The 27,420-nt window shown below is 81.3% G+C and overlaps 1 protein-coding gene across 1 annotated transcript; it reads right to left on the bottom strand.

The window, feature by feature from the left end:
- Positions 1 to 4,884: 4,884 nt before the first annotated feature.
- LOC132659097 (basic proline-rich protein-like) lies at positions 4,885 to 26,927 on the bottom strand (the record flags this gene model as incomplete). Its single annotated transcript, XM_060408739.1, has 3 exons — positions 4,885 to 5,227; positions 5,536 to 6,149; positions 24,317 to 26,927. Coding segments are annotated over 3 exons (3,568 nt in total), but the record flags the coding sequence as incomplete, so codon positions are not given.
- Between the last annotated feature and the right edge of the window lie 493 nt (positions 26,928 to 27,420).

Below are 27,420 nucleotides of genomic sequence, written 5' to 3'. Positions count from 1 at the left end.
AGAGCGCCCCCACCTGGAAGCCGAGTGAACGGCTGGCGGGGAGGCGAGCCTCCTCGAGGGAAGAAGAGGCAGCCCAGCCTCGTTTGGCTCAAGCCCTACTTGGCTGGAGCCGAGTGCGCCTCCAGGACGGCAGAGCTCCAGCTCTGCTCAGAGGCCCGATCTGGCAGAGTTGCTGGCGCGAGGCTGCTCTGCCCTGGGGCGAGCCTTGCCCAGACTTGCCTCACAGCTAGGCTTCCTTCCCAGGAAGGAGCAGGCTGCGCGCGGCTGGGAGACGCCACTGGCGCCTTCCTGACCTCAGCTCCGCTCCTGCCTTGCCTTTGCACCTAGGCCCCAGGCGTCCTTGGGGAGGGCTTAGGGGACGGTGGCTTGCACACTGCCAAGGGCTCCAGCAGGAAGAGCTCTGTGTGAGCGAAGGAAAGGGCTAGTGCAGGGCTCCTCCAGCCGTTGCTTGGCCGCCCAGACTCAGCGCTGCACGGAGTGCACCAGGCTCCCAGGGTCCCTGGCTGGGGTCTGCAGCCCCACACACCCGGAGGCTGACTCCCTGGGCGCCCAGCAGCTGCCTCCCACACGTAGCTTCCCCTAGCGCTCTCCTCCCCAGCAGAGACGTGTGCAGCTGGTTGGGGCCTGCCCCTGCGTGCCTGGGCTCCCGCCCACAGCCCCAGCTCAGGGCAAGCAGCCCCTGAGCCAAGACCTGCAGGAGGCGCAGAGCGCCCCACCTGGAAGCCGAGTGAACGGCTGGCGGGGAGGCGAGCCTCCTCGAGGGAAGAAGAGGCAGCCCAGCCTCGTTTGGCTCAAGCCCTACTTGGCTGGAGCCGAGTGCGCCTCCAGGACGGCAGAGCTCCAGCTCTGCTCAGAGGCCCGATCTGGCAGAGTTGCTGGCGCGAGGCTGCTCTGCCCTGGGCGAGCCTTGCCCAGACTTGCCTCACAGCTAGGCTTCCTTCCCAGGAAGGAGCAGGCTGCGCGCGGCTGGGAGACGCCACTGGCGCCTTCCTGACCTCAGCTCCGCTCCTGCCTTGCCTTTGCACCTAGGCCCCAGGCGTCCTTGGGAGGGCTTAGGGGACGGTGGCTTGCACACTGCCAAGGGCTCCAGCAGGAAGAGCTCTGTGTGAGCGAAGGAAGGGCTAGTGCAGGGCTCCTCCAGCCGTTGCTTGGCCGCCCAGACTCAGCGCTGCACGGAGTGCACCAGGCTCCCAGGGCCCCTGGCTGGGGTCTGCAGCCCCACACACCCGGAGGCTGACTCCCTGGGCGCCCAGCAGCTGCCTCACACACGTAGCTTCCCTAGCGCTCTCCTCCCCAGCAGAGACGTGTGCAGCTGGTTGGGGCCTGCCCCTGCGTGCCGGGGCTCCCGCCCACAGCCCCAGCTCAGGGCAAGCAGCCCCTGAGCCAAGACCTGCAGGAGGCGCAGAGCGCCCCCACCTGGAAGCCGAGTGAACGGCTGGCGGGGAGGCGAGCCTCCTCGAGGGAAGAAGAGGCAGCCCAGCCTCGTTTTGCTCAAGCCCTACTTGGCTGGAGCCGAGTGCGCCTCCAGGACGGCAGAGCTCCAGCTCTGCTCAGAGGCCCGATCTGGCAGAGTTGCTGGCGCGAGGCTGCTCTGCCCTGGGCGAGCCTTGCCCAGACTTGCCTCACAGCTAGGCTTCCTTCCCAGGAAGGAGCAGGCTGCGCGCGGCTGGGAGACGCCACTGGCGCCTTCCTGACCTCAGCTCCGCTCCTGCCTTGCCTTTGCACCTAGGCCCCAGGCGTCCTTGGGGAGGGCTTAGGGGACGGTGGCTTGCACACTGCCAAGGGCTCCAGCAGGAAGAGCTCTGTGTGAGCGAAGGAAAGGGCTAGTGCAGGGCTCCTCCAGCCGTTGCTTGGCCGCCCAGACTCAGCGCTGCACGGAGTGCACCAGGCTCCCAGGGTCCCTGGCTGGGGTCTGCAGCCCCACACAACGGAGGCTGACTCCCTGGGCGCCCGGCAGCTGCCTCACACACGTAGCTACCCTAGCGCTCTCCTCCCCAGCAGAGACGTGTGCAGCTGGTTGGGGCCTGCCCCTGCGTGCCTGGGCTCCCGCCCACAGCCCCAGCTCAGGGCAAGCAGCCCCTGAGCCAAGACCTGCAGGAGGCTCAGAGCGGCCCCACCTGGAAGCCGAGTGAACGGCTGGCGGGGAGGCGAGCCTCCTCGAGGGAAGAAGAGGCAGCCCAGCCTCGTTTGGCTCAAGCCCTACTTGGCTGGAGCCGAGTGCGCCTCCAGGACGGCAGAGCTCCAGCTCTGCTCAGAGGCCCGATCTGGCAGAGTTGCTGGCGCGAGGCTGCTCTGCCCTGGGCGAGCCTTGCCCAGACTTGCCTCACAGCTAGGCTTCCTTCCCAGGAAGGAGCAGGCTGCGCGCGGCTGGGAGACGCCACTGGCGCCTTCCTGACCTCAGCTCCGCTCCTGCCTTGCCTTTGCACCTAGGCCCCAGGCGTCCTTGGGGAGGGCTTAGGGGACGGTGGCTTGCACACTGCCAAGGGCGCCAGCAGGAAGAGCTCTGTGTGAGCGAAGGAAAGGGCGAGGGCAGGGCTCTCAGCCGTTGCTGGGCGCCCAGACTCAGCGCTGCACGGAGTGCACCAGGCGCCCAGGGTCCCTGGCGGGGGTCTGCAGCCCCACACACCCGGAGGCTGACTCCGGGGCGCCCGGCAGCTGCCTCACACACGTAGCTTCCCGAGCGCGCTCCTCCCCAGCAGAGACGTGCGCTGTTGGGGCGCCCCTGGGTGGTGGGGAGCCCACAGCCCCAGCTCAGGGCAAGCAGCCCGAGCCAAGACCTGCGGGAGGCGCAGAGCGCACCGGGCTGGGGAACGGCCCAGGGAGGCGAGCCGCCTGGTGGGTGGGAGGCAGACCCCAGCCAACGGGAGCCGGGTGGCACTCCGGGCAGCGCGGAGCTCTGGGCGGCCAAGCAACGGCGGGAGGAGGAGCCCTGCACGAGCCCTGTCCGGCGCTCACACAGAGCTGCTTCCGGCTGGAGCCCGGGGGCAGGGGGCAGAGCCACCGGGCCCGAAGCCCTCCCAAGGCGCCGGGGCGAGGGGCAAAGGCAAGGCAGAGGCGAGCGGAGGGCAGGAAGGCGCCAGGGTGGCGGCGCCAGCCGCGCGCAGCCGGCGCCTGCCGGGGAAGGAAGCCGAGCGGGAGGCAGGTCTGGGCAAGGCGCGCCCAGGGCAGAGCAGCGCGCGCCAGCAACTCTGCCAGAGCGGGCCGCGGAGCAGAGCGGGAGCGCGGCCGTCCGGGAGGCGCACGGGCTCCAGCCAAGGAGGGCGGGAGCCAAACGAGGCTGGGCGGGCCGCGGCGGCCCTCGAGGAGGCGCGCGCCCCGCCAGCCGGGCACGCGGCGGCCAGGGGGGGGCGCGCGGCGCCGCCGGCAGGTCGGGGCGCAGGGGCGGCTTGCCCTGAGCGGGGGCGGGGGCGGGAGCCCAGGCACGCAGGGGCAGGCCCCAACCAGCTGCACACGTCTCTGCGGGGGAGGAGAGCGCTAGGGAAGCTACGTGTGTGAGGCAGCTGCTGGGCGCCCAGGGAGTCAGCCTCCGGGTGTGTGGGGCGGCAGACCCCAGCCAGGGACCCTGGGAGCCGGGTGCACTCCGTGCAGCGCTGAGTCTGGGCGGCCAAGCAACGGCTGGAGGAGCCCTGCACTAGCCCTTTCCTCGCTCACACAGAGCTCTTCCTGCGGGAGCCCTTGGCAGTGTGCAAGCCACCGGCCCCTAAGCCCTCCCCAAGGACGCCTGGGGCCTAGGTGCAAAGGCAAGGCAGGAGCGGAGCTGAGGTCAGGAAGGCGCCAGTGGCGTCTCCCAGCCGCGCGCAGCCTGCTCCTTCCTGGGAAGGAAGCCTAGCTGTGAGGCAAGTCTGGGCAAGGCTCGCCCAGGGCAGAGCAGCCTCGCGCCAGCAACTCTGCCAGATCGGGCCTCTGAGCAGAGCTGGAGCTCTGCCGTCCTGGAGGCGCACTCGGCTCCAGCCAAGTAGGGCTTGAGCCAAACGAGGCTGGGCTGCCTCTTCTTCCCTCGAGGAGGCTCGCCTCCCCGCCAGCCGTTCACTCGGCTTCCAGGTGGGGGCGCGCTGCGCCTCCTGCAGGTCTTGGCTCAGGGGCTGCTTGCCCTGAGCTGGGGCTGTGGGCGGGAGCCCAGGCACGCAGGGGCAGGCCCCAACCAGCTGCACACGTCTCTGCTGGGGAGGAGAGCGCTAGGGAAGCTACGTGTGTGAGGCAGCTGCTGGGCGCCCAGGGAGTCAGCCTCCGGGGGGGGGGGGCTGCAGACCCCAGCCAGGGACCCTGGGAGCCTGGTGCACTCCGTGCAGCGCTGAGTCTGGGCGGCCAAGCAACGGCTGGAGGAGCCCTGCACTAGCCCTTTCCTTCGCGCACACAGAGCTCTTCCTGCGGGAGCCCTTGGCAGGGTGCAAGCCACCGGCCCCTAAGCCCTCCCCAAGGACGCCGGGGGCCTAGGTGCAAAGGCAAGGCAGGAGCGGAGCGGAGGTCAGGAAGGCGCCAGGGGCGGCGCCCAGCCGCGCGCAGCCGGCGCCGGCCTGGGAAGGAAGCCGAGCTGTGAGGCAAGGCGGGGCAAGGCTCGCCCAGGGCAGAGCAGCCGCGCGCCAGCAACTCGGCCAGAGCGGGCCGCGGAGCAGAGCGGGAGCTCGGCCGGCCGGGAGGCGCACGCGGCGCCAGCCAAGGAGGGCGGGAGCCAAACGAGGCGGGGCGGCCGCGGCGGCCCGCGAGGAGGCGCGCCGCCCGCCAGCCGGGCACGCGGCGGCCAGGGGGGGGCGCGCGGCGCCGCCGGCAGGGCGGGGCTCAGGGGCTGCGGGCCCGGAGCGGGGCGGGGGGCGGGAGCCCAGGCACGCAGGGGCAGGCCCCAACCAGCGGCACACGGCGCTGCGGGGGAGGAGAGCGCTAGGGAAGCTACGGGTGGAGGCAGCGGCGGGGCGCCCAGGGAGGCAGCCTCCGGGTGGGGGGGCGGCAGACCCCAGCCAGGGACCCGGGGAGCCGGGGGCACGCCGGGCAGCGCGGAGTCTGGGCGGCCAAGCAACGGCGGGAGGAGCCCGGCACGAGCCCGGGCCGGCGCGCACACAGAGCGCGGCCGGCGGAGCCCGGGGCAGGGGGCAAGCCACCGGCCCCGAAGCCCGCCCCAAGGACGCCGGGGGCCGAGGGGCAAAGGCAAGGCAGGAGCGGAGCGGAGGGCAGGAAGGCGCCAGGGGCGTCGCCCAGCCGCGCGCAGCCGGCGCCGGCCGGGAAGGAAGCCGAGCTGGGAGGCAAGGGGGGCAAGGCGCGCCCAGGGCAGAGCAGCCTCGCGCCAGCAACGCGGCCAGAGCGGGCCGCGGAGCAGAGCGGGAGCGCTGCCGGCCGGGAGGCGCGCGCGGCGCCAGCCAAGGAGGGCGGGAGCCAAACGAGGCGGGGCGGCCGCTTCGGCCCGCGAGGAGGCGCGCCGCCCCGCCAGCGGGCACGCGGCGGCCAGGGGGGGCGCGCGGCGCCGCCGGCAGGGCGGGGCGCAGGGGCGGCGGGCCCGGAGCGGGGCGGGGGCGGGAGCCCAGGCACGCAGGGGCAGGCCCCAACCAGCGGCACACGTCGCTGCGGGGAGGAGAGCGCGAGGGAAGCGACGGGGGGGAGGCAGCGGCGGGGCGCCCAGGGAGGCAGCCGCCGGGGGGGGGCGGCAGACCCCAGCCAGGGACCCGGGGAGCCGGGGGCACGCCGGGCAGCGCGGAGGCGGGGCGGCCAAGCAACGGCTGGAGGAGCCCGGCACGAGCCCGGGCCGGCGCGCACACAGAGCGCGGCCTGCGGGAGCCCTTGGCAGGGGGCAAGCCACCGGCCCCGAAGCCCGCCCCAGGACGCCTGGGGCCGAGGTGCAAAGGCAAGGCAGGAGCGGAGCTGAGGGCAGGAAGGCGCCAGGGGCGGCGCCCAGCCGCGCGCAGCCGGCGCCGGCCGGGGAAGGAAGCCGAGCTGGAGGCAAGGCGGGGCAAGGCGCGCCCAGGGCAGAGCAGCCTCGCGCCAGCAACGCTGCCAGAGCGGGCCTCGGAGCAGAGCGGGAGCTCTGCCGCCCGGGAGGCGCACTCGGCGCCAGCCAAGGAGGGCTTGAGCCAAACGAGGCTGGGCGCCTCGGCGGCCCGCGAGGAGGCGCGCCGCCCCGCCAGCCGGGCACGCGGCGGCCAGGGGGGGGCGCGCTGCGCCTCCTGCAGGTCGGGCGCAGGGGCGGCTTGCCCGGAGCGGGGGCGGGGCGGGAGCCCAGGCACGCAGGGGCAGGCCCCAACCAGCGGCACACGGCGCGGCGGGGGAGGAGAGCGCGAGGGAAGCGACGGGGGGGAGGCAGCGGCGGGCGCCCAGGGAGGCAGCCGCCGGGGGGGGGGCGGCAGACCCCAGCCAGGGACCCGGGGAGCCGGGGGCACGCCGGGCAGCGCTGAGGCGGGGCGGCCAAGCAACGGCGGGAGGAGCCCGGCACTAGCCCGGGCCGGCGCGCACACAGAGCGCGGCCGGCGGGAGCCCGGGCAGGGTGCAAGCCACCGGCCCCGAAGCCCGCCCCAAGGACGCCGGGGGCCGAGGGGCAAAGGCAAGGCAGGAGCGGAGCGGAGGCAGGAAGGCGCCAGGGGCGGCTCCCAGCCGCGCGCAGCCGGCGCCGGCCGGGGAAGGAAGCCTAGCTGGGAGGCAAGGCGGGCAAGGCGCGCCCAGGGCAGAGCAGCCGCGCGCCAGCAACGCGGCCAGAGCGGGCCGCGGAGCAGAGCGGGAGCGCGGCCGTCCGGGAGGCGCACGCGGCGCCAGCCAAGGAGGGCGGGAGCCAAACGAGGCGGGGCGGCCGCGGCGGCCCGCGAGGAGGCGCGCCGCCCCGCCAGCCGGGCACGCGGCGGCCAGGGGGGGCGCTCTGCGCCGCCGGCAGGGCGGGGCGCAGGGGCGCGGGCCCGGAGCGGGGCGGGGGGCGGGAGCCCAGGCACGCAGGGGCAGGCCCCAACCAGCGGCACACGGCGCGGCGGGGAGGAGAGCGCGAGGGAAGCGACGGGGGGGAGGCAGCGGCGGGGCGCCCAGGGAGGCAGCCGCCGGGGGGGGGGGGCGGCAGACCCCAGCCAGGGACCCGGGGAGCCGGGGGCACGCCGGGCAGCGCGGAGGCGGGGCGGCCAAGCAACGGCGGGAGGAGCCCGGCACGAGCCCGGCCGGCGCGCACACAGAGCGCGGCCGGCGGGAGCCCGGGCAGGGGGCAAGCCACCGGCCCCGAAGCCCGCCCCAAGGACGCCGGGGGCCGAGGGGCAAAGGCAAGGCAGGAGCGGAGCGGAGGGCAGGAAGGCGCCAGGGGCGGCGCCCAGCCGCGCGCAGCCGGCGCCGGCCGGGGAAGGAAGCCGAGCGGGGAGGCAAGGCGGGGCAAGGCGCGCCCAGGGCAGAGCAGCCGCGCGCCAGCAACGCGGCCAGAGCGGGCCGCGGAGCAGAGCGGGAGCGCGGCCGGCCGGGAGGCGCACGCGGCGCCAGCCAAGGAGGGCGGGAGCCAAACGAGGCGGGGCGGCCGCGGCGGCCCGCGAGGAGGCGCGCCGCCCCGCCAGCCGGGCACGCGGCGGCCAGGGGGGGCGCGCGGCGCCGCCGGCAGGGCGGGCGCAGGGGCGGCGGGCCCGGAGCGGGGGCGGGGGCGGGAGCCCAGGCACGCAGGGGCAGGCCCCAACCAGCGGCACACGGCGCGGCGGGGGAGGAGAGCGCGAGGGAAGCGACGGGGGGGAGGCAGCGGCGGGGCGCCCAGGGAGGCAGCCGCCGGGGGGGGGGGCGGCAGACCCCAGCCAGGGACCCGGGGAGCCGGGGGCACGCCGGGCAGCGCGGAGGCGGGCGGCCAAGCAACGGCGGGAGGAGCCCGGCACGAGCCCGGCCCGGCGCGCACACAGAGCGCGGCCGGCGGGAGCCCGGGGCAGGGGGCAAGCCACCGGCCCCGAAGCCCGCCCCAAGGACGCCGGGGGCCGAGGGGCAAAGGCAAGGCAGGAGCGGAGCGGAGGGCAGGAAGGCGCCAGGGGCGGCGCCCAGCCGCGCGCAGCCGGCGCCGGCCGGGGAAGGAAGCCGAGCGGGGAGGCAAGGCGGGGCAAGGCGCGCCCAGGGCAGAGCAGCCGCGCGCCAGCAACGCGGCCAGAGCGGGCCGCGGAGCAGAGCGGGAGCGCGGCCGGCCGGGAGGCGCACGCGGCGCCAGCCAAGGAGGGCGGGAGCCAAACGAGGCGGGGCGGCCGCGGCGGCCCGCGAGGAGGCGCGCCGCCCCGCCAGCGGGCACGCGGCGGCCAGGGGGGGGCGCGCGGCGCCGCCGGCAGGGCGGGGCGCAGGGGCGGCGGGCCCGGAGCGGGGGGGGGGCGGGAGCCCAGGCACGCAGGGGCAGGCCCCAACCAGCGGCACACGGCGCGGCGGGGGAGGAGAGCGCGAGGGAAGCGACGGGGGGGAGGCAGCGGCGGGGCGCCCAGGGAGGCAGCCGCCGGGGGGGGGCGGCAGACCCCAGCCAGGGACCCGGGGAGCCGGGGGCACGCCGGGCAGCGCGGAGGCGGGGCGGCCAAGCAACGGCGGGAGGAGCCCGGCACGAGCCCGGCCGGCGCGCACACAGAGCGCGGCCGGCGGGAGCCCGGGGCAGGGGGCAAGCCACCGGCCCCGAAGCCCGCCCCAAGGACGCCGGGGCCGAGGGGCAAAGGCAAGGCAGGAGCGGAGCGGAGGGCAGGAAGGCGCCAGGGGCGGCGCCCAGCCGCGCGCAGCCGGCGCCGGCCGGGGAAGGAAGCCGAGCGGGGAGGCAAGGCGGGGCAAGGCGCGCCCAGGGCAGAGCAGCCGCGCGCCAGCAACGCGGCCAGAGCGGGCCGCGGAGCAGAGCGGGAGCGCGGCCGGCCGGGAGGCGCACGCGGCGCCAGCCAAGGAGGGCGGGAGCCAAACGAGGCGGGGCGGCCGCGGCGGCCCGCGAGGAGGCGCGCCGCCCCGCCAGCGGGCACGCGGCGGCCAGGGGGGGCGCGCGGCGCCGCCGGCAGGGCGGGGCGCAGGGGCGGCGGGCCCGGAGCGGGGGCGGGGGGCGGGAGCCCAGGCACGCAGGGGCAGGCCCCAACCAGCGGCACACGGCGCGGCGGGGGGGAGAGCGCGAGGGAAGCGACGGGGGGAGGCAGCGGCGGGGCGCCCAGGGAGGCAGCCGCCGGGGGGGGGGGCGGCAGACCCCAGCCAGGGACCCGGGGAGCCGGGGGCACGCCGGGCAGCGCGGAGGCGGGGCGGCCAAGCAACGGCGGGAGGAGCCCGGCACGAGCCCGGGCCGGCGCGCACACAGAGCGCGGCCGGCGGGAGCCCGGGGCAGGGGGCAAGCCACCGGCCCCGAAGCCCGCCCCAAGGACGCCGGGGGCCGAGGGGCAAAGGCAAGGCAGGAGCGGAGCGGAGGGCAGGAAGGCGCCAGGGGCGGCGCCCAGCCGCGCGCAGCCGGCGCCGGCCGGGGAAGGAAGCCGAGCGGGGAGGCAAGGCGGGGCAAGGCGCGCCCAGGGCAGAGCAGCCGCGCGCCAGCAACGCGGCCAGAGCGGGCCGCGGAGCAGAGCGGGAGCGCGGCCGGCCGGGAGGCGCACGCGGCGCCAGCCAAGGAGGGCGGGAGCCAAACGAGGCGGGGCGGCCGCGGCGGCCCGCGAGGAGGCGCGCCGCCCCGCCAGCCGGGCACGCGGCGGCCAGGGGGGGCGCGCGGCGCCGCCGGCAGGGCGGGGCGCAGGGGCGGCGGGCCCGGAGCGGGGGCGGGGGCGGGAGCCCAGGCACGCAGGGGCAGGCCCCAACCAGCGGCACACGGCGCGGCGGGGGAGGAGAGCGCGAGGGAAGCGACGGGGGGGAGGCAGCGGCGGGGCGCCCAGGGAGGCAGCCGCCGGGGGGGGGGGCGGCAGACCCCAGCCAGGGACCCGGGAGCCGGGGGCACGCCGGGCAGCGCGGAGGCGGGGCGGCCAAGCAACGGCGGGAGGAGCCCGGCACGAGCCCGGCCGGCGCGCACACAGAGCGCGGCCGGCGGGAGCCCGGGGCAGGGGGCAAGCCACCGGCCCCGAAGCCCGCCCCAAGGACGCCGGGGGCCGAGGGGCAAAGGCAAGGCAGGAGCGGAGCGGAGGGCAGGAAGGCGCCAGGGGCGGCGCCCAGCCGCGCGCAGCCGGCGCCGGCCGGGGAAGGAAGCCGAGCGGGGAGGCAAGGCGGGGCAAGGCGCGCCCAGGGCAGAGCAGCCGCGCGCCAGCAACGCGGCCAGAGCGGGCCGCGGAGCAGAGCGGGAGCGCGGCCGGCCGGGAGGCGCACGCGGCGCCAGCCAAGGAGGGCGGGAGCCAAACGAGGCGGGGCGGCCGCGGCGGCCCGCGAGGAGGCGCGCCGCCCCGCCAGCCGGGCACGCGGCGGCCAGGGGGGGCGCGCGGCGCCGCCGGCAGGGCGGGGCGCAGGGGCGGCGGGCCCGGAGCGGGGGCGGGGGGCGGGAGCCCAGGCACGCAGGGGCAGGCCCCAACCAGCGGCACACGGCGCGGCGGGGGAGGAGAGCGCGAGGGAAGCGACGGGGGGAGGCAGCGGCGGGGCGCCCAGGGAGGCAGCCGCCGGGGGGGGGGCGGCAGACCCCAGCCAGGGACCCGGGGAGCCGGGGGCACGCCGGGCAGCGCGGAGGCGGGGCGGCCAAGCAACGGCGGGAGGAGCCCGGCACGAGCCCGGGCCGGCGCGCACACAGAGCGCGGCCGGCGGGAGCCCGGGGCAGGGGGCAAGCCACCGGCCCCGAAGCCCGCCCCAAGGACGCCGGGGGCCGAGGGGCAAAGGCAAGGCAGGAGCGGAGCGGAGGGCAGGAAGGCGCCAGGGGCGGCGCCCAGCCGCGCGCAGCCGGCGCCGGCCGGGGAAGGAAGCCGAGCGGGGAGGCAAGGCGGGGCAAGGCGCGCCCAGGGCAGAGCAGCCGCGCGCCAGCAACGCGGCCAGAGCGGGCCGCGGAGCAGAGCGGGAGCGCGGCCGGCCGGGAGGCGCACGCGGCGCCAGCCAAGGAGGGCGGGAGCCAAACGAGGCGGGGCGGCCGCGGCGGCCCGCGAGGAGGCGCGCCGCCCCGCCAGCCGGGCACGCGGCGGCCAGGGGGGGCGCGCGGCGCCGCCGGCAGGGCGGGGCGCAGGGGCGGCGGGCCCGGAGCGGGGGCGGGGGGCGGGAGCCCAGGCACGCAGGGGCAGGCCCCAACCAGCGGCACACGGCGCGGCGGGGGAGGAGAGCGCGAGGGAAGCGACGGGGGGAGGCAGCGGCGGGGCGCCCAGGGAGGCAGCCGCCGGGGGGGGGGGCGGCAGACCCCAGCCAGGGACCCGGGGAGCCGGGGGCACGCCGGGCAGCGCGGAGGCGGGGCGGCCAAGCAACGGCGGGAGGAGCCCGGCACGAGCCCGGGCCGGCGCGCACACAGAGCGCGGCCGGCGGGAGCCCGGGGCAGGGGGCAAGCCACCGGCCCCGAAGCCCGCCCCAAGGACGCCGGGGGCCGAGGGGCAAAGGCAAGGCAGGAGCGGAGCGGAGGGCAGGAAGGCGCCAGGGGCGGCGCCCAGCCGCGCGCAGCCGGCGCCGGCCGGGGAAGGAAGCCGAGCGGGGAGGCAAGGCGGGGCAAGGCGCGCCCAGGGCAGAGCAGCCGCGCGCCAGCAACGCGGCCAGAGCGGGCCGCGGAGCAGAGCGGGAGCGCGGCCGGCCGGGAGGCGCACGCGGCGCCAGCCAAGGAGGGCGGGAGCCAAACGAGGCGGGGCGGCCGCGGCGGCCCGCGAGGAGGCGCGCCGCCCCGCCAGCCGGGCACGCGGCGGCCAGGGGGGGCGCGCGGCGCCGCCGGCAGGGCGGGGCGCAGGGGCGGCGGGCCCGGAGCGGGGGCGGGGGGCGGGAGCCCAGGCACGCAGGGGCAGGCCCCAACCAGCGGCACACGGCGCGGCGGGGGAGGAGAGCGCGAGGGAAGCGACGGGGGGAGGCAGCGGCGGGGCGCCCAGGGAGGCAGCCGCCGGGGGGGGGGGCGGCAGACCCCAGCCAGGGACCCGGGGAGCCGGGGGCACGCCGGGCAGCGCGGAGGCGGGGCGGCCAAGCAACGGCGGGAGGAGCCCGGCACGAGCCCGGGCCGGCGCGCACACAGAGCGCGGCCGGCGGGAGCCCGGGGCAGGGGGCAAGCCACCGGCCCCGAAGCCCGCCCCAAGGACGCCGGGGGCCGAGGGGCAAAGGCAAGGCAGGAGCGGAGCGGAGGGCAGGAAGGCGCCAGGGGCGGCGCCCAGCCGCGCGCAGCCGGCGCCGGCCGGGGAAGGAAGCCGAGCGGGGAGGCAAGGCGGGGCAAGGCGCGCCCAGGGCAGAGCAGCCGCGCGCCAGCAACGCGGCCAGAGCGGGCCGCGGAGCAGAGCGGGAGCGCGGCCGGCCGGGAGGCGCACGCGGCGCCAGCCAAGGAGGGCGGGAGCCAAACGAGGCGGGGCGGCCGCGGCGGCCCGCGAGGAGGCGCGCCGCCCCGCCAGCCGGGCACGCGGCGGCCAGGGGGGGCGCGCGGCGCCGCCGGCAGGGCGGGGCGCAGGGGCGGCGGGCCCGGAGCGGGGGCGGGGGGCGGGAGCCCAGGCACGCAGGGGCAGGCCCCAACCAGCGGCACACGGCGCGGCGGGGGAGGAGAGCGCGAGGGAAGCGACGGGGGGGAGGCAGCGGCGGGGCGCCCAGGGAGGCAGCCGCCGGGGGGGGGGCGGCAGACCCCAGCCAGGGACCCGGGGAGCCGGGGGCACGCCGGGCAGCGCGGAGGCGGGGCGGCCAAGCAACGGCGGGAGGAGCCCGGCACGAGCCCGGGCCGGCGCGCACACAGAGCGCGGCCGGCGGGAGCCCGGGGCAGGGGGCAAGCCACCGGCCCCGAAGCCCGCCCCAAGGACGCCGGGGGCCGAGGGGCAAAGGCAAGGCAGGAGCGGAGCGGAGGGCAGGAAGGCGCCAGGGGCGGCGCCCAGCCGCGCGCAGCCGGCGCCGGCCGGGGAAGGAAGCCGAGCGGGGAGGCAAGGCGGGGCAAGGCGCGCCCAGGGCAGAGCAGCCGCGCGCCAGCAACGCGGCCAGAGCGGGCCGCGGAGCAGAGCGGGAGCGCGGCCGGCCGGGAGGCGCACGCGGCGCCAGCCAAGGAGGGCGGGAGCCAAACGAGGCGGGGCGGCCGCGGCGGCCCGCGAGGAGGCGCGCCGCCCCGCCAGCCGGGCACGCGGCGGCCAGGGGGGGCGCGCGGCGCCGCCGGCAGGGCGGGGCGCAGGGGCGGCGGGCCCGGAGCGGGGGCGGGGGGCGGGAGCCCAGGCACGCAGGGGCAGGCCCCAACCAGCGGCACACGGCGCGGCGGGGGAGGAGAGCGCGAGGGAAGCGACGGGGGGAGGCAGCGGCGGGGCGCCCAGGGAGGCAGCCGCCGGGGGGGGGGGCGGCAGACCCCAGCCAGGGACCCGGGGAGCCGGGGGCACGCCGGGCAGCGCGGAGGCGGGGCGGCCAAGCAACGGCGGGAGGAGCCCGGCACGAGCCCGGGCCGGCGCGCACACAGAGCGCGGCCGGCGGGAGCCCGGGGCAGGGGGCAAGCCACCGGCCCCGAAGCCCGCCCCAAGGACGCCGGGGGCCGAGGGGCAAAGGCAAGGCAGGAGCGGAGCGGAGGGCAGGAAGGCGCCAGGGGCGGCGCCCAGCCGCGCGCAGCCGGCGCCGGCCGGGGAAGGAAGCCGAGCGGGGAGGCAAGGCGGGGCAAGGCGCGCCCAGGGCAGAGCAGCCGCGCGCCAGCAACGCGGCCAGAGCGGGCCGCGGAGCAGAGCGGGAGCGCGGCCGGCCGGGAGGCGCACGCGGCGCCAGCCAAGGAGGGCGGGAGCCAAACGAGGCGGGGCGGCCGCGGCGGCCCGCGAGGAGGCGCGCCGCCCCGCCAGCGGGCACGCGGCGGCCAGGGGGGGCGCGCGGCGCCGCCGGCAGGGCGGGGCGCAGGGGCGGCGGGCCCGGAGCGGGGGCGGGGGCGGGAGCCCAGGCACGCAGGGGCAGGCCCCAACCAGCGGCACACGGCGCGGCGGGGGAGGAGAGCGCGAGGGAAGCGACGGGGGGAGGCAGCGGCGGGGCGCCCAGGGAGGCAGCCGCCGGGGGGGGGGCGGCAGACCCCAGCCAGGGACCCGGGGAGCCGGGGGCACGCCGGGCAGCGCGGAGGCGGGGCGGCCAAGCAACGGCGGGAGGAGCCCGGCACGAGCCCGGGCCGGCGCGCACACAGAGCGCGGCCGGCGGGAGCCCGGGGCAGGGGGCAAGCCACCGGCCCCGAAGCCCGCCCCAAGGACGCCGGGGGCCGAGGGGCAAAGGCAAGGCAGGAGCGGAGCGGAGGGCAGGAAGGCGCCAGGGGCGGCGCCCAGCCGCGCGCAGCCGGCGCCGGCCGGGGAAGGAAGCCGAGCGGGGAGGCAAGGCGGGGCAAGGCGCGCCCAGGGCAGAGCAGCCGCGCGCCAGCAACGCGGCCAGAGCGGGCCGCGGAGCAGAGCGGGAGCGCGGCCGGCCGGGAGGCGCACGCGGCGCCAGCCAAGGAGGGCGGGAGCCAAACGAGGCGGGGCGGCCGCGGCGGCCCGCGAGGAGGCGCGCCGCCCCGCCAGCCGGGCACGCGGCGGCCAGGGGGGGCGCGCGGCGCCGCCGGCAGGGCGGGGCGCAGGGGCGGCGGGCCCGGAGCGGGGGCGGGGGGCGGGAGCCCAGGCACGCAGGGGCAGGCCCCAACCAGCGGCACACGGCGCGGCGGGGGAGGAGAGCGCGAGGGAAGCGACGGGGGGAGGCAGCGGCGGGGCGCCCAGGGAGGCAGCCGCCGGGGGGGGGGGCGGCAGACCCCAGCCAGGGACCCGGGGAGCCGGGGGCACGCCGGGCAGCGCGGAGGCGGGGCGGCCAAGCAACGGCGGGAGGAGCCCGGCACGAGCCCGGGCCGGCGCGCACACAGAGCGCGGCCGGCGGGAGCCCGGGGCAGGGGGCAAGCCACCGGCCCCGAAGCCCGCCCCAAGGACGCCGGGGGCCGAGGGGCAAAGGCAAGGCAGGAGCGGAGCGGAGGGCAGGAAGGCGCCAGGGGCGGCGCCCAGCCGCGCGCAGCCGGCGCCGGCCGGGGAAGGAAGCCGAGCGGGGAGGCAAGGCGGGGCAAGGCGCGCCCAGGGCAGAGCAGCCGCGCGCCAGCAACGCGGCCAGAGCGGGCCGCGGAGCAGAGCGGGAGCGCGGCCGGCCGGGAGGCGCACGCGGCGCCAGCCAAGGAGGGCGGGAGCCAAACGAGGCGGGGCGGCCGCGGCGGCCCGCGAGGAGGCGCGCCGCCCCGCCAGCCGGGCACGCGGCGGCCAGGGGGGGCGCGCGGCGCCGCCGGCAGGGCGGGGCGCAGGGGCGGCGGGCCCGGAGCGGGGGCGGGGGGCGGGAGCCCAGGCACGCAGGGGCAGGCCCCAACCAGCGGCACACGGCGCGGCGGGGGAGGAGAGCGCGAGGGAAGCGACGGGGGGAGGCAGCGGCGGGGCGCCCAGGGAGGCAGCCGCCGGGGGGGGGGGCGGCAGACCCCAGCCAGGGACCCGGGGAGCCGGGGGCACGCCGGGCAGCGCGGAGGCGGGGCGGCCAAGCAACGGCGGGAGGAGCCCGGCACGAGCCCGGGCCGGCGCGCACACAGAGCGCGGCCGGCGGGAGCCCGGGGCAGGGGGCAAGCCACCGGCCCCGAAGCCCGCCCCAAGGACGCCGGGGGCCGAGGGGCAAAGGCAAGGCAGGAGCGGAGCGGAGGGCAGGAAGGCGCCAGGGGCGGCGCCCAGCCGCGCGCAGCCGGCGCCGGCCGGGGAAGGAAGCCGAGCGGGGAGGCAAGGCGGGGCAAGGCGCGCCCAGGGCAGAGCAGCCGCGCGCCAGCAACGCGGCCAGAGCGGGCCGCGGAGCAGAGCGGGAGCGCGGCCGGCCGGGAGGCGCACGCGGCGCCAGCCAAGGAGGGCGGGAGCCAAACGAGGCGGGGCGGCCGCGGCGGCCCGCGAGGAGGCGCGCCGCCCCGCCAGCCGGGCACGCGGCGGCCAGGGGGGGCGCGCGGCGCCGCCGGCAGGGCGGGGCGCAGGGGCGGCGGGCCCGGAGCGGGGGCGGGGGCGGGAGCCCAGGCACGCAGGGGCAGGCCCCAACCAGCGGCACACGGCGCGGCGGGGGAGGAGAGCGCGAGGGAAGCGACGGGGGGAGGCAGCGGCGGGGCGCCCAGGGAGGCAGCCGCCGGGGGGGGGGGCGGCAGACCCCAGCCAGGGACCCGGGGAGCCGGGGGCACGCCGGGCAGCGCGGAGGCGGGGCGGCCAAGCAACGGCGGGAGGAGCCCGGCACGAGCCCGGGCCGGCGCGCACACAGAGCGCGGCCGGCGGGAGCCCGGGGCAGGGGGCAAGCCACCGGCCCCGAAGCCCGCCCCAAGGACGCCGGGGGCCGAGGGGCAAAGGCAAGGCAGGAGCGGAGCGGAGGGCAGGAAGGCGCCAGGGGCGGCGCCCAGCCGCGCGCAGCCGGCGCCGGCCGGGGAAGGAAGCCGAGCGGGGAGGCAAGGCGGGGCAAGGCGCGCCCAGGGCAGAGCAGCCGCGCGCCAGCAACGCGGCCAGAGCGGGCCGCGGAGCAGAGCGGGAGCGCGGCCGGCCGGGAGGCGCACGCGGCGCCAGCCAAGGAGGGCGGGAGCCAAACGAGGCGGGGCGGCCGCGGCGGCCCGCGAGGAGGCGCGCCGCCCCGCCAGCCGGGCACGCGGCGGCCAGGGGGGGCGCGCGGCGCCGCCGGCAGGGCGGGGCGCAGGGGCGGCGGGCCCGGAGCGGGGCGGGGGGCGGGAGCCCAGGCACGCAGGGGCAGGCCCCAACCAGCGGCACACGGCGCGGCGGGGGAGGAGAGCGCGAGGGAAGCGACGGGGGGAGGCAGCGGCGGGGCGCCCAGGGAGGCAGCCGCCGGGGGGGGGGGCGGCAGACCCCAGCCAGGGACCCGGGGAGCCGGGGGCACGCCGGGCAGCGCGGAGGCGGGGCGGCCAAGCAACGGCGGGAGGAGCCCGGCACGAGCCCGGGCCGGCGCGCACACAGAGCGCGGCCGGCGGGAGCCCGGGGCAGGGGGCAAGCCACCGGCCCCGAAGCCCGCCCCAAGGACGCCGGGGGCCGAGGGGCAAAGGCAAGGCAGGAGCGGAGCGGAGGGCAGGAAGGCGCCAGGGGCGGCGCCCAGCCGCGCGCAGCCGGCGCCGGCCGGGGAAGGAAGCCGAGCGGGGAGGCAAGGCGGGGCAAGGCGCGCCCAGGGCAGAGCAGCCGCGCGCCAGCAACGCGGCCAGAGCGGGCCGCGGAGCAGAGCGGGAGCGCGGCCGGCCGGGAGGCGCACGCGGCGCCAGCCAAGGAGGGCGGGAGCCAAACGAGGCGGGGCGGCCGCGGCGGCCCGCGAGGAGGCGCGCCGCCCCGCCAGCCGGGCACGCGGCGGCCAGGGGGGGCGCGCGGCGCCGCCGGCAGGGCGGGGCGCAGGGGCGGCGGGCCCGGAGCGGGGGCGGGGGGGGAGCCCAGGCACGCAGGGGCAGGCCCCAACCAGCGGCACACGGCGCGGCGGGGGAGGAGAGCGCGAGGGAAGCGACGGGGGGGAGGCAGCGGCGGGGCGCCCAGGGAGGCAGCCGCCGGGGGGGGGGCGGCAGACCCCAGCCAGGGACCCGGGGAGCCGGGGGCACGCCGGGCAGCGCGGAGGCGGGGCGGCCAAGCAACGGCGGGAGGAGCCCGGCACGAGCCCGGGCCGGCGCGCACACAGAGCGCGGCCGGCGGGAGCCCGGGGCAGGGGGCAAGCCACCGGCCCCGAAGCCCGCCCCAAGGACGCCGGGGGCCGAGGGGCAAAGGCAAGGCAGGAGCGGAGCGGAGGGCAGGAAGGCGCCAGGGGCGGCGCCCAGCCGCGCGCAGCCGGCGCCGGCCGGGGAAGGAAGCCGAGCGGGGAGGCAAGGCGGGGCAAGGCGCGCCCAGGGCAGAGCAGCCGCGCGCCAGCAACGCGGCCAGAGCGGGCCGCGGAGCAGAGCGGGAGCGCGGCCGGCCGGGAGGCGCACGCGGCGCCAGCCAAGGAGGGCGGGAGCCAAACGAGGCGGGGCGGCCGCGGCGGCCCGCGAGGAGGCGCGCCGCCCCGCCAGCCGGGCACGCGGCGGCCAGGGGGGGCGCGCGGCGCCGCCGGCAGGGCGGGGCGCAGGGGCGGCGGGCCCGGAGGCGGGGGCGGGAGCCCAGGCACGCAGGGGCAGGCCCCAACCAGCGGCACACGGCGCGGCGGGGGAGGAGAGCGCGAGGGAAGCGACGGGGGGGGCAGCGGCGGGGCGCCCAGGGAGGCAGCCGCCGGGGGGGGGGCGGCAGACCCCAGCCAGGGACCCGGGGAGCCGGGGGCACGCCGGGCAGCGCGGAGGCGGGGCGGCCAAGCAACGGCGGGAGGAGCCCGGCACGAGCCCGGGCCGGCGCGCACACAGAGCGCGGCCGGCGGGAGCCCGGGGCAGGGGGCAAGCCACCGGCCCCGAAGCCCGCCCCAAGGACGCCGGGGGCCGAGGGGCAAAGGCAAGGCAGGAGCGGAGCGGAGGGCAGGAAGGCGCCAGGGGCGGCGCCCAGCCGCGCGCAGCCGGCGCCGGCCGGGGAAGGAAGCCGAGCGGGGAGGCAAGGCGGGGCAAGGCGCGCCCAGGGCAGAGCAGCCGCGCGCCAGCAACGCGGCCAGAGCGGGCCGCGGAGCAGAGCGGGAGCGCGGCCGGCCGGGAGGCGCACGCGGCGCCAGCCAAGGAGGGCGGGAGCCAAACGAGGCGGGGCGGCCGCGGCGGCCCGCGAGGAGGCGCGCCGCCCCGCCAGCCGGGCACGCGGCGGCCAGGGGGGGCGCGCGGCGCCGCCGGCAGGGCGGGGCGCAGGGGCGGCGGGCCCGGAGCGGGGGCGGGGGCGGGAGCCCAGGCACGCAGGGGCAGGCCCCAACCAGCGGCACACGGCGCGGCGGGGGAGGAGAGCGCGAGGGAAGCGACGGGGGGAGGCAGCGGCGGGGCGCCCAGGGAGGCAGCCGCCGGGGGGGGGGGCGGCAGACCCCAGCCAGGGACCCGGGGAGCCGGGGGCACGCCGGGCAGCGCGGAGGCGGGGCGGCCAAGCAACGGCGGGAGGAGCCCGGCACGAGCCCGGGCCGGCGCGCACACAGAGCGCGGCCGGCGGGAGCCCGGGGCAGGGGGCAAGCCACCGGCCCCGAAGCCCGCCCCAAGGACGCCGGGGGCCGAGGGGCAAAGGCAAGGCAGGAGCGGAGCGGAGGGCAGGAAGGCGCCAGGGGCGGCGCCCAGCCGCGCGCAGCCGGCGCCGGCCGGGGAAGGAAGCCGAGCGGGGAGGCAAGGCGGGGCAAGGCGCGCCCAGGGCAGAGCAGCCGCGCGCCAGCAACGCGGCCAGAGCGGGCCGCGGAGCAGAGCGGGAGCGCGGCCGGCCGGGAGGCGCACGCGGCGCCAGCCAAGGAGGGCGGGAGCCAAACGAGGCGGGGCGGCCGCGGCGGCCCGCGAGGAGGCGCGCCGCCCCGCCAGCCGGGCACGCGGCGGCCAGGGGGGGCGCGCGGCGCCGCCGGCAGGGCGGGGCGCAGGGGCGGCGGGCCCGGAGCGGGGGCGGGGGGCGGGAGCCCAGGCACGCAGGGGCAGGCCCCAACCAGCGGCACACGGCGCGGCGGGGGAGGAGAGCGCGAGGGAAGCGACGGGGGGAGGCAGCGGCGGGGCGCCCAGGGAGGCAGCCGCCGGGGGGGGGGGCGGCAGACCCCAGCCAGGGACCCGGGGAGCCGGGGGCACGCCGGGCAGCGCGGAGGCGGGGCGGCCAAGCAACGGCGGGAGGAGCCCGGCACGAGCCCGGGCCGGCGCGCACACAGAGCGCGGCCGGCGGGAGCCCGGGGCAGGGGGCAAGCCACCGGCCCCGAAGCCCGCCCCAAGGACGCCGGGGGCCGAGGGGCAAAGGCAAGGCAGGAGCGGAGCGGAGGGCAGGAAGGCGCCAGGGGCGGCGCCCAGCCGCGCGCAGCCGGCGCCGGCCGGGGAAGGAAGCCGAGCGGGGAGGCAAGGCGGGGCAAGGCGCGCCCAGGGCAGAGCAGCCGCGCGCCAGCAACGCGGCCAGAGCGGGCCGCGGAGCAGAGCGGGAGCGCGGCCGGCCGGGAGGCGCACGCGGCGCCAGCCAAGGAGGGCGGGAGCCAAACGAGGCGGGGCGGCCGCGGCGGCCCGCGAGGAGGCGCGCCGCCCCGCCAGCCGGGCACGCGGCGGCCAGGGGGGCGCGCGGCGCCGCCGGCAGGGCGGGGCGCAGGGGCGGCGGGCCCGGAGCGGGGGCGGGGGGCGGGAGCCCAGGCACGCAGGGGCAGGCCCCAACCAGCGGCACACGGCGCGGCGGGGGAGGAGAGCGCGAGGGAAGCGACGGGGGGGAGGCAGCGGCGGGGCGCCCAGGGAGGCAGCCGCCGGGGGGGGGGCGGCAGACCCCAGCCAGGGACCCGGGGAGCCGGGGGCACGCCGGGCAGCGCGGAGGCGGGGCGGCCAAGCAACGGCGGGAGGAGCCCGGCACGAGCCCGGGCCGGCGCGCACACAGAGCGCGGCCGGCGGGAGCCCGGGGCAGGGGGCAAGCCACCGGCCCCGAAGCCCGCCCCAAGGACGCCGGGGGCCGAGGGGCAAAGGCAAGGCAGGAGCGGAGCGGAGGGCAGGAAGGCGCCAGGGGCGGCGCCCAGCCGCGCGCAGCCGGCGCCGGCCGGGGAAGGAAGCCGAGCGGGGAGGCAAGGCGGGGCAAGGCGCGCCCAGGGCAGAGCAGCCGCGCGCCAGCAACGCGGCCAGAGCGGGCCGCGGAGCAGAGCGGGAGCGCGGCCGGCCGGGAGGCGCACGCGGCGCCAGCCAAGGAGGGCGGGAGCCAAACGAGGCGGGGCGGCCGCGGCGGCCCGCGAGGAGGCGCGCCGCCCCGCCAGCCGGGCACGCGGCGGCCAGGGGGGGCGCGCGGCGCCGCCGGCAGGGCGGGGCGCAGGGGCGGCGGGCCCGGAGCGGGGGCGGGGGGCGGGAGCCCAGGCACGCAGGGGCAGGCCCCAACCAGCGGCACACGGCGCGGCGGGGGAGGAGAGCGCGAGGGAAGCGACGGGGGGGAGGCAGCGGCGGGGCGCCCAGGGAGGCAGCCGCCGGGGGGGGGGGGCGGCAGACCCCAGCCAGGGACCCGGGGAGCCGGGGGCACGCCGGGCAGCGCGGAGGCGGGGCGGCCAAGCAACGGCGGGAGGAGCCCGGCACGAGCCCGGGCGGCGCGCACACAGAGCGCGGCCGGCGGGAGCCCGGGGCAGGGGGCAAGCCACCGGCCCCGAAGCCCGCCCAAGGACGCCGGGGGCCGAGGGGCAAAGGCAAGGCAGGAGCGGAGCGGAGGGCAGGAAGGCGCCAGGGGCGGCGCCCAGCCGCGCGCAGCCGGCGCCGGCCGGGGAAGGAAGCCGAGCGGGGAGGCAAGGCGGGGCAAGGCGCGCCCAGGGCAGAGCAGCCGCGCGCCAGCAACGCGGCCAGAGCGGGCCGCGGAGCAGAGCGGGAGCGCGGCCGGCCGGGAGGCGCACGCGGCGCCAGCCAAGGAGGGCGGGAGCCAAACGAGGCGGGGCGGCCGCGGCGGCCCGCGAGGAGGCGCGCCGCCCCGCCAGCCGGGCACGCGGCGGCCAGGGGGGGGCGCGGGCGCCGCCGGCAGGGCGGGGCGCAGGGGCGGCGGGCCCGGAGCGGGGGCGGGGGCGGGAGCCCAGGCACGCAGGGGCAGGCCCCAACCAGCGGCACACGGCGCGGCGGGGGAGGAGAGCGCGAGGGAAGCGACGGGGGGAGGCAGCGGCGGGGCGCCCAGGGAGGCAGCCGCCGGGGGGGGGGGCGGCAGACCCCAGCCAGGGACCCGGGGAGCCGGGGGCACGCCGGGCAGCGCGGAGGCGGGGCGGCCAAGCAACGGCGGGAGGAGCCCGGCACGAGCCCGGGCCGGCGCGCACACAGAGCGCGGCCGGCGGGAGCCCGGGGCAGGGGGCAAGCCACCGGCCCCGAAGCCCGCCCCAAGGACGCCGGGGGCCGAGGGGCAAAGGCAAGGCAGGAGCGGAGCGGAGGGCAGGAAGGCGCCAGGGGCGGCGCCCAGCCGCGCGCAGCCGGCGCCGGCCGGGGAAGGAAGCCGAGCGGGGAGGCAAGGCGGGGCAAGGCGCGCCCAGGGCAGAGCAGCCGCGCGCCAGCAACGCGGCCAGAGCGGGCCGCGGAGCAGAGCGGGAGCGCGGCCGGCCGGGAGGCGCACGCGGCGCCAGCCAAGGAGGGCGGGAGCCAAACGAGGCGGGGCGGCCGCGGCGGCCCGCGAGGAGGCGCGCCGCCCCGCCAGCCGGGCACGCGGCGGCCAGGGGGGGCGCGCGGCGCCGCCGGCAGGGCGGGGCAGGGGCGGCGGGCCCGGAGCGGGGGCGGGGGGCGGGAGCCCAGGCACGCAGGGGCAGGCCCCAACCAGCGGCACACGGCGCGGCGGGGGAGGAGAGCGCGAGGGAAGCGACGGGGGGGAGGCAGCGGCGGGGCGCCCAGGGAGGCAGCCGCCGGGGGGGGGGGGCGGCAGACCCCAGCCAGGGACCCGGGGAGCCGGGGGCACGCCGGGCAGCGCGGAGGCGGGGCGGCCAAGCAACGGCGGGAGGAGCCCGGCACGAGCCCGGGCCGGCGCGCACACAGAGCGCGGCCGGCGGGAGCCCGGGGCAGGGGGCAAGCCACCGGCCCCGAAGCCCGCCCCAAGGACGCCGGGGGCCGAGGGGCAAAGGCAAGGCAGGAGCGGAGCGGAGGGCAGGAAGGCGCCAGGGGCGGCGCCCAGCCGCGCGCAGCCGGCGCCGGCCGGGAAGGAAGCCGAGCGGGGAGGCAAGGCGGGGCAAGGCGCGCCCAGGGCAGAGCAGCCGCGCGCCAGCAACGCGGCCAGAGCGGGCCGCGGAGCAGAGCGGGAGCGCGGCCGGCCGGGAGGCGCACGCGGCGCCAGCCAAGGAGGGCGGGAGCCAAACGAGGCGGGGCGGCCGCGGCGGCCCGCGAGGAGGCGCGCCGCCCCGCCAGCCGGGCACGCGGCGGCCAGGGGGGGCGCGCGGCGCCGCCGGCAGGGCGGGGCGCAGGGGCGGCGGGCCCGGAGCGGGGGGGGGGGGCGGGAGCCCAGGCACGCAGGGGCAGGCCCAACCAGCGGCACACGGCGCGGCGGGGGAGGAGAGCGCGAGGGAAGCGACGGGGGGGAGGCAGGGCGGGGCGCCCAGGGAGGCAGCCGCGGGGGGGGGGGGCGGCAGACCCCAGCCAGGGACCCGGGAGCCGGGGCACGCCGGGCAGCGCGGAGGCGGGGCGGCCAAGCAACGGCGGGAGGAGCCCGGCACGAGCCCGGGCCGGCGCGCACACAGAGCGCGGCCGGCGGGAGCCCGGGGCAGGGGGCAAGCCACCGGCCCCGAAGCCCGCCCAAGGAGCGGGGGCCGAGGGGCAAAGGCAAGGCAGGAGCGGAGCGGAGGGCAGGAAGGCGCCAGGGGCGGCGCCCAGCCGCGCGCAGCCGGCGCCGGCCGGGGAAGGAGCCGAGCGGGGAGGCAAGGCGGGGCAAGGCGCGCCCAGGGGCAGAGCAGCCGCGCGCCAGCAACGCGGCCAGAGCGGGCCGCGGAGCAGAGCGGGAGCGCGCCGGCCGGAGGCGCACGCGGCGCCAGCCAAGGAGGGCGGGAGCCAAACGAGGCGGGCGGCCGGGCGGCCCGCGAGGAGGCGCGCCGCCCCGCCAGCCGGGCACGCGGCGGCCAGTGGGGGGGCGCGCGGCGCCGCCGCGGGGCGGGCGCAGGGGCGGCGGCCCGGAGCGGGGGCGGGGCGGGGAGCCCAGGCACGCAGGGGCAGGCCCCAACCAGCGGCACACGGCGCGGCGGGGGGGAGAGCGCGAGGGAAGCGACGGGGGGGAGGCAGCGGCGGGGCGCCCAGGGAGGCAGCGCGGGGGGGGGGGCGGCAGACCCCAGCCAGGGCCCGGGGAGCCGGGGGCACGCCGGCAGCGCGGAGGCGGGCGGCCAAGCAACGGCGGAGGAGCCCGGCACGAGCCCGGCCTCGCGCGCACACAGAGCGCTGCTGCTGCGGAGCCCGTGGCAGTGTGCAAGCCACCGGCCCGAAGCCCCCCCAAGGACGCCGGGGCCGAGGGGCAAAGGCAAGGCAGGAGCGGAGCTGAGGGCAGGAAGGCGCCAGGGGGCGGCCCAGCCGCGCGCAGCCTGCGCCGGCCGAAGGAAGCCGAGCGGGAGGCAAGGCGGGGCAAGGCGCGCCCAGGGCAGAGCAGCCCGCGCCAGCAACGCGCCAGACGGGCCGCGAGCAGAGCGGGAGCGCGGCCGGCCGGGAGGCGCACGCGGCGCCAGCCAAGGAGGGCGAGCCAAACGAGGCGGGCTGCCGCGGCGGCCCGCGAGGAGGCGCGCCGCCCCGCCAGCCGTGCACGCGGCGCCAGTGGGGGCGTCCGCCCGCAGGCGGCGCAGGGGCTGCGCCCGGAGGGGGCGGGGGGCGGGAGCCCAGGCACGCAGGGCAGGCCCCAACCAGCTGCACACGGCGCGGCGGGAGAGAGCGCGAGGGAAGCGACGGGGGGGAGGCAGCGGGGCCCAGGGAGGCAGCCGCCGGGGGGGGCGCAGACCCCAGCCAGGGACCCGGGAGCCTGGGCACTCCGTGCAGCGCGGAGGCTGGGCGGCCAAGCAACGGCTGGAGGAGCCCGGCACGAGCCCGGCCGGCGCGCACACAGAGCGCGGCCGGCGGGAGCCCGGGGCAGGGCAAGCCACCGGCCCCAGCCCTCCCCAAGGACGCCGGGCCGAGGGCAAAGGCAAGGCAGGAGCGGCGGAGGGCAGGAAGGCGCCAGGGCGGGCCCAGCCGCGCGCAGCTGCCCTCCGGGGAAGGAAGCCGAGCGGGAGGCAAGGCTGGGCAAGGCGCGCCAGGGCAGAGCAGCCGCCGCGCAAGCGGCAGCGCGCGGAGCAGAGCGGGAGCGCGGCCGGCCGGGAGGCGCACGCGGCGCCAGCCAAGGAGGCGAGCCAAACGAGGCGGGGCCCCGGCGGCCCGCGAGGAGGCCGCCGCCCCAGCCGGTGCACGCGCGGCCAGGGGGGCGCGCGCGCCGCCGGCAGGCGGGGCGCAGGGGCGGCGGGCCCGGAGCGGGGCGGGGGCGGCCAGGCACGCAGGGGCAGGCCCCAACCAGCGGCACACGGCGCGGGGGGAGGAGAGCGCGAGGGAAGCGACGGGGGGAGGCAGCGGCGGGCGCCCAGGAGGCAGCCGCCGGGGGGGGGGCGCAGACCCCAGCCAGGGACCCGGGAGCCGGGGCACGCCGGGCAGCGCGGAGCGGGGCGCCAAGCAACGGCGGGAGGAGCCCGGCACGAGCCCGCCGGCGCGCACACACAGAGCGCCGCGGGAGCCCGGGCAGGGGGCAAGCCACCGGCCCCGAAGCCCGCCCCAAGGACGCCGGGGGCGAGGTGCAAAGGCAAGGCAGGAGCGGAGCGGAGGCAGGAAGGCGCCAGGGGGGCGCCCAGCCGCGCGCAGCCGGCGCCGGCCGGGAAGGAAGCCGAGCGGGAGCAAGTCGGGGCAAGGCGCGCCCAGGCAGAGCAGCCGCGCCAGCAACGCGCCAGAGCGGGCCCGGAGCAGAGCGGGAGCGCGGCCGGCCGGGAGGCGCACGCGGCGCCAGCCAAGGAGGGCGGGAGCCAAACGAGGCGGGGCGCCCGGCTCCCGCGAGGAGGCGCGCCGCCCCGCCAGCCGGCACGCGGCGGCCAGGGGGGCGCGCGGCGCCGCCGGCAGGGCGGCGCAGGGCGGCGCCCGGAGCGGGCGGGCGGGGAGCCCAGGCACGCAGGGCAGGCCCCAACCAGCGGCACACGGCGCGGCGGGGGAGAGAGCGCGAGGAAGCGACGGGGGGAGCAGCGGCGGGGCGCCCAGGGAGGCAGCCGCCGGGTGGGGCGGCAGACCCCAGCCAGGACCCGGGGAGCCGGGGCACGCCGGGCAGCGCGGAGGCGGGCGGCCAAGCAACGGCGGAGGAGCCCGGCACGAGCCCTGCCCGCGCACACAGAGCTCTGGGCGGGAGCCCGGGCAGGGGCAAGCCACCGGCCCCGAAGCCCGCCCAAGGACGCCGGGGGCCAGGGCAAAGGCAAGGCAGGAGCGGAGCGGAGGGCAGGAAGGCGCCAGGGCGGCGCCCAGCCGCGCGCAGCCGGCGCCGGCCGGGAAGGAAGCCGAGCGGGAGGCAAGGCGGGCAAGGCGCGCCCAGGGCAGAGCAGCTCGCGCCAGCAACGCGGCCAGAGCGGGCGCGGAGCAGAGCGGGAGCCGCCGGCCGGGAGGCGCACGCGCGCCAGCCAAGGAGGGCGAGCCAAACGAGGCGGGGCGGCCGCGCGGCCGCGAGGAGGCGCGCCGCCCCGCAGCCTCACGCGGCTCCAGGGGGGCGCTGGCGCCGCCGCAGGCGGGCGCAGGGGCGGGGCCCGGCGTGGGCGGTGGGCGGGAGCCAGGCACGCAGGGCAGGCCCCAACCAGCGGCACACGGCCGGCTGGGGAGGAGAGCGCGAGGGAAGCGACGGGGGAGGCAGCGGCGGGCGCCCAGGAGGCAGCCGCCGGGGGGGGGGCGGCAGACCCCAGCCAGGACCCGGGAGCCGGGGCACGCCGGGCAGCGCGGAGCGGGCGGCCAAGCAACGGCGGGAGGAGCCCGGCACGAGCCCGGCCCCGCCACACAGAGCGCGCCGCGGAGCCCGGGCAGGGGGCAAGCCACCGGCCCCGAAGCCCGCCCAAGGACGCCGGGGGCCGAGGTGCAAGGCAAGCAGGAGCGGAGCGGAGGGCAGGAAGGCGCCAGGGCGCGCGCCAGCCGCGCGCAGCCGCGCCGGCCGGGGAAGGAAGCGAGCGGAGGCAAGCGGGGCAAGGCGCGCCCAGGCAGAGCAGCCGCGCGCCAGCAACCCGGCCAGAGCGGGCCGCGGAGCAGAGGGGAGCGCGCCGGCCGGAGGCGCACGCGGCGCCAGCCAAGGAGGGCGGAGCCAAACGAGGCGGGCGGCCGCGCGCCCCGAGGAGGCGCCGCCCCGCCAGCCCACGGCGGCCAGGGGGCGCCGGCGCCTGGGCAGGCGGCGGGCGCAGGGGCGGCGGCCCGGAGCTGGGCGGGGGGGAGCCCAGGCACGCAGGGCAGGCCCCACCAGCGGCACACGGCGCTGCGGGAGGAGAGCGCGAGGGAAGCGACGTGGAGGCAGCGGCGGGCGCCCAGGGAGGCAGCCGCCGGGGTGGGGGCGGCAGACCCCAGCCAGGGACCCGGGAGCCGGGCACTCCGGGCAGCGCGGAGGCGGGCGGCCAAGCAACGGCGGGAGGAGCCCGCACGAGCCCGCCCGGCGCGCACACAGAGCGCCCGGCGAGCCCGGGCAGGGGCAAGCCACCGTCCCCGAAGCCCGCCCCAAGGACGCCGGGGCCGAGGGGCAAAGGCAAGGCAGGAGCGGAGCGGAGGCAGGAGGGCCCAGGGCGCGCCCAGCCGCGCGCAGCCGCGCCGCCGGAAGAAGCCGAGCGGGTGAGCAAGCGGGGCAAGGCGCGCCCAGGCAGAGCAGCCGCGCGCCAGCAACGCGCCAAGGCGGGCCGCGGAGCAGAGCGGGAGCGCGGCCGGCCGGGAGGCGCACCGCGCCAGCCAAGGAGGGCGGAGCCAAACGAGGCGGGGCG

This window comes from Ovis aries, unplaced genomic scaffold (genome assembly GCF_016772045.2).
Source record: "Ovis aries strain OAR_USU_Benz2616 breed Rambouillet unplaced genomic scaffold, ARS-UI_Ramb_v3.0 scaffold_1171, whole genome shotgun sequence".
NCBI classification, from domain to species: domain Eukaryota; kingdom Metazoa; phylum Chordata; class Mammalia; order Artiodactyla; family Bovidae; genus Ovis; species Ovis aries.
Note: the sequence above shows the minus strand (reverse complement) of the source record. Positions and strands in the feature narration are given on the sequence as shown.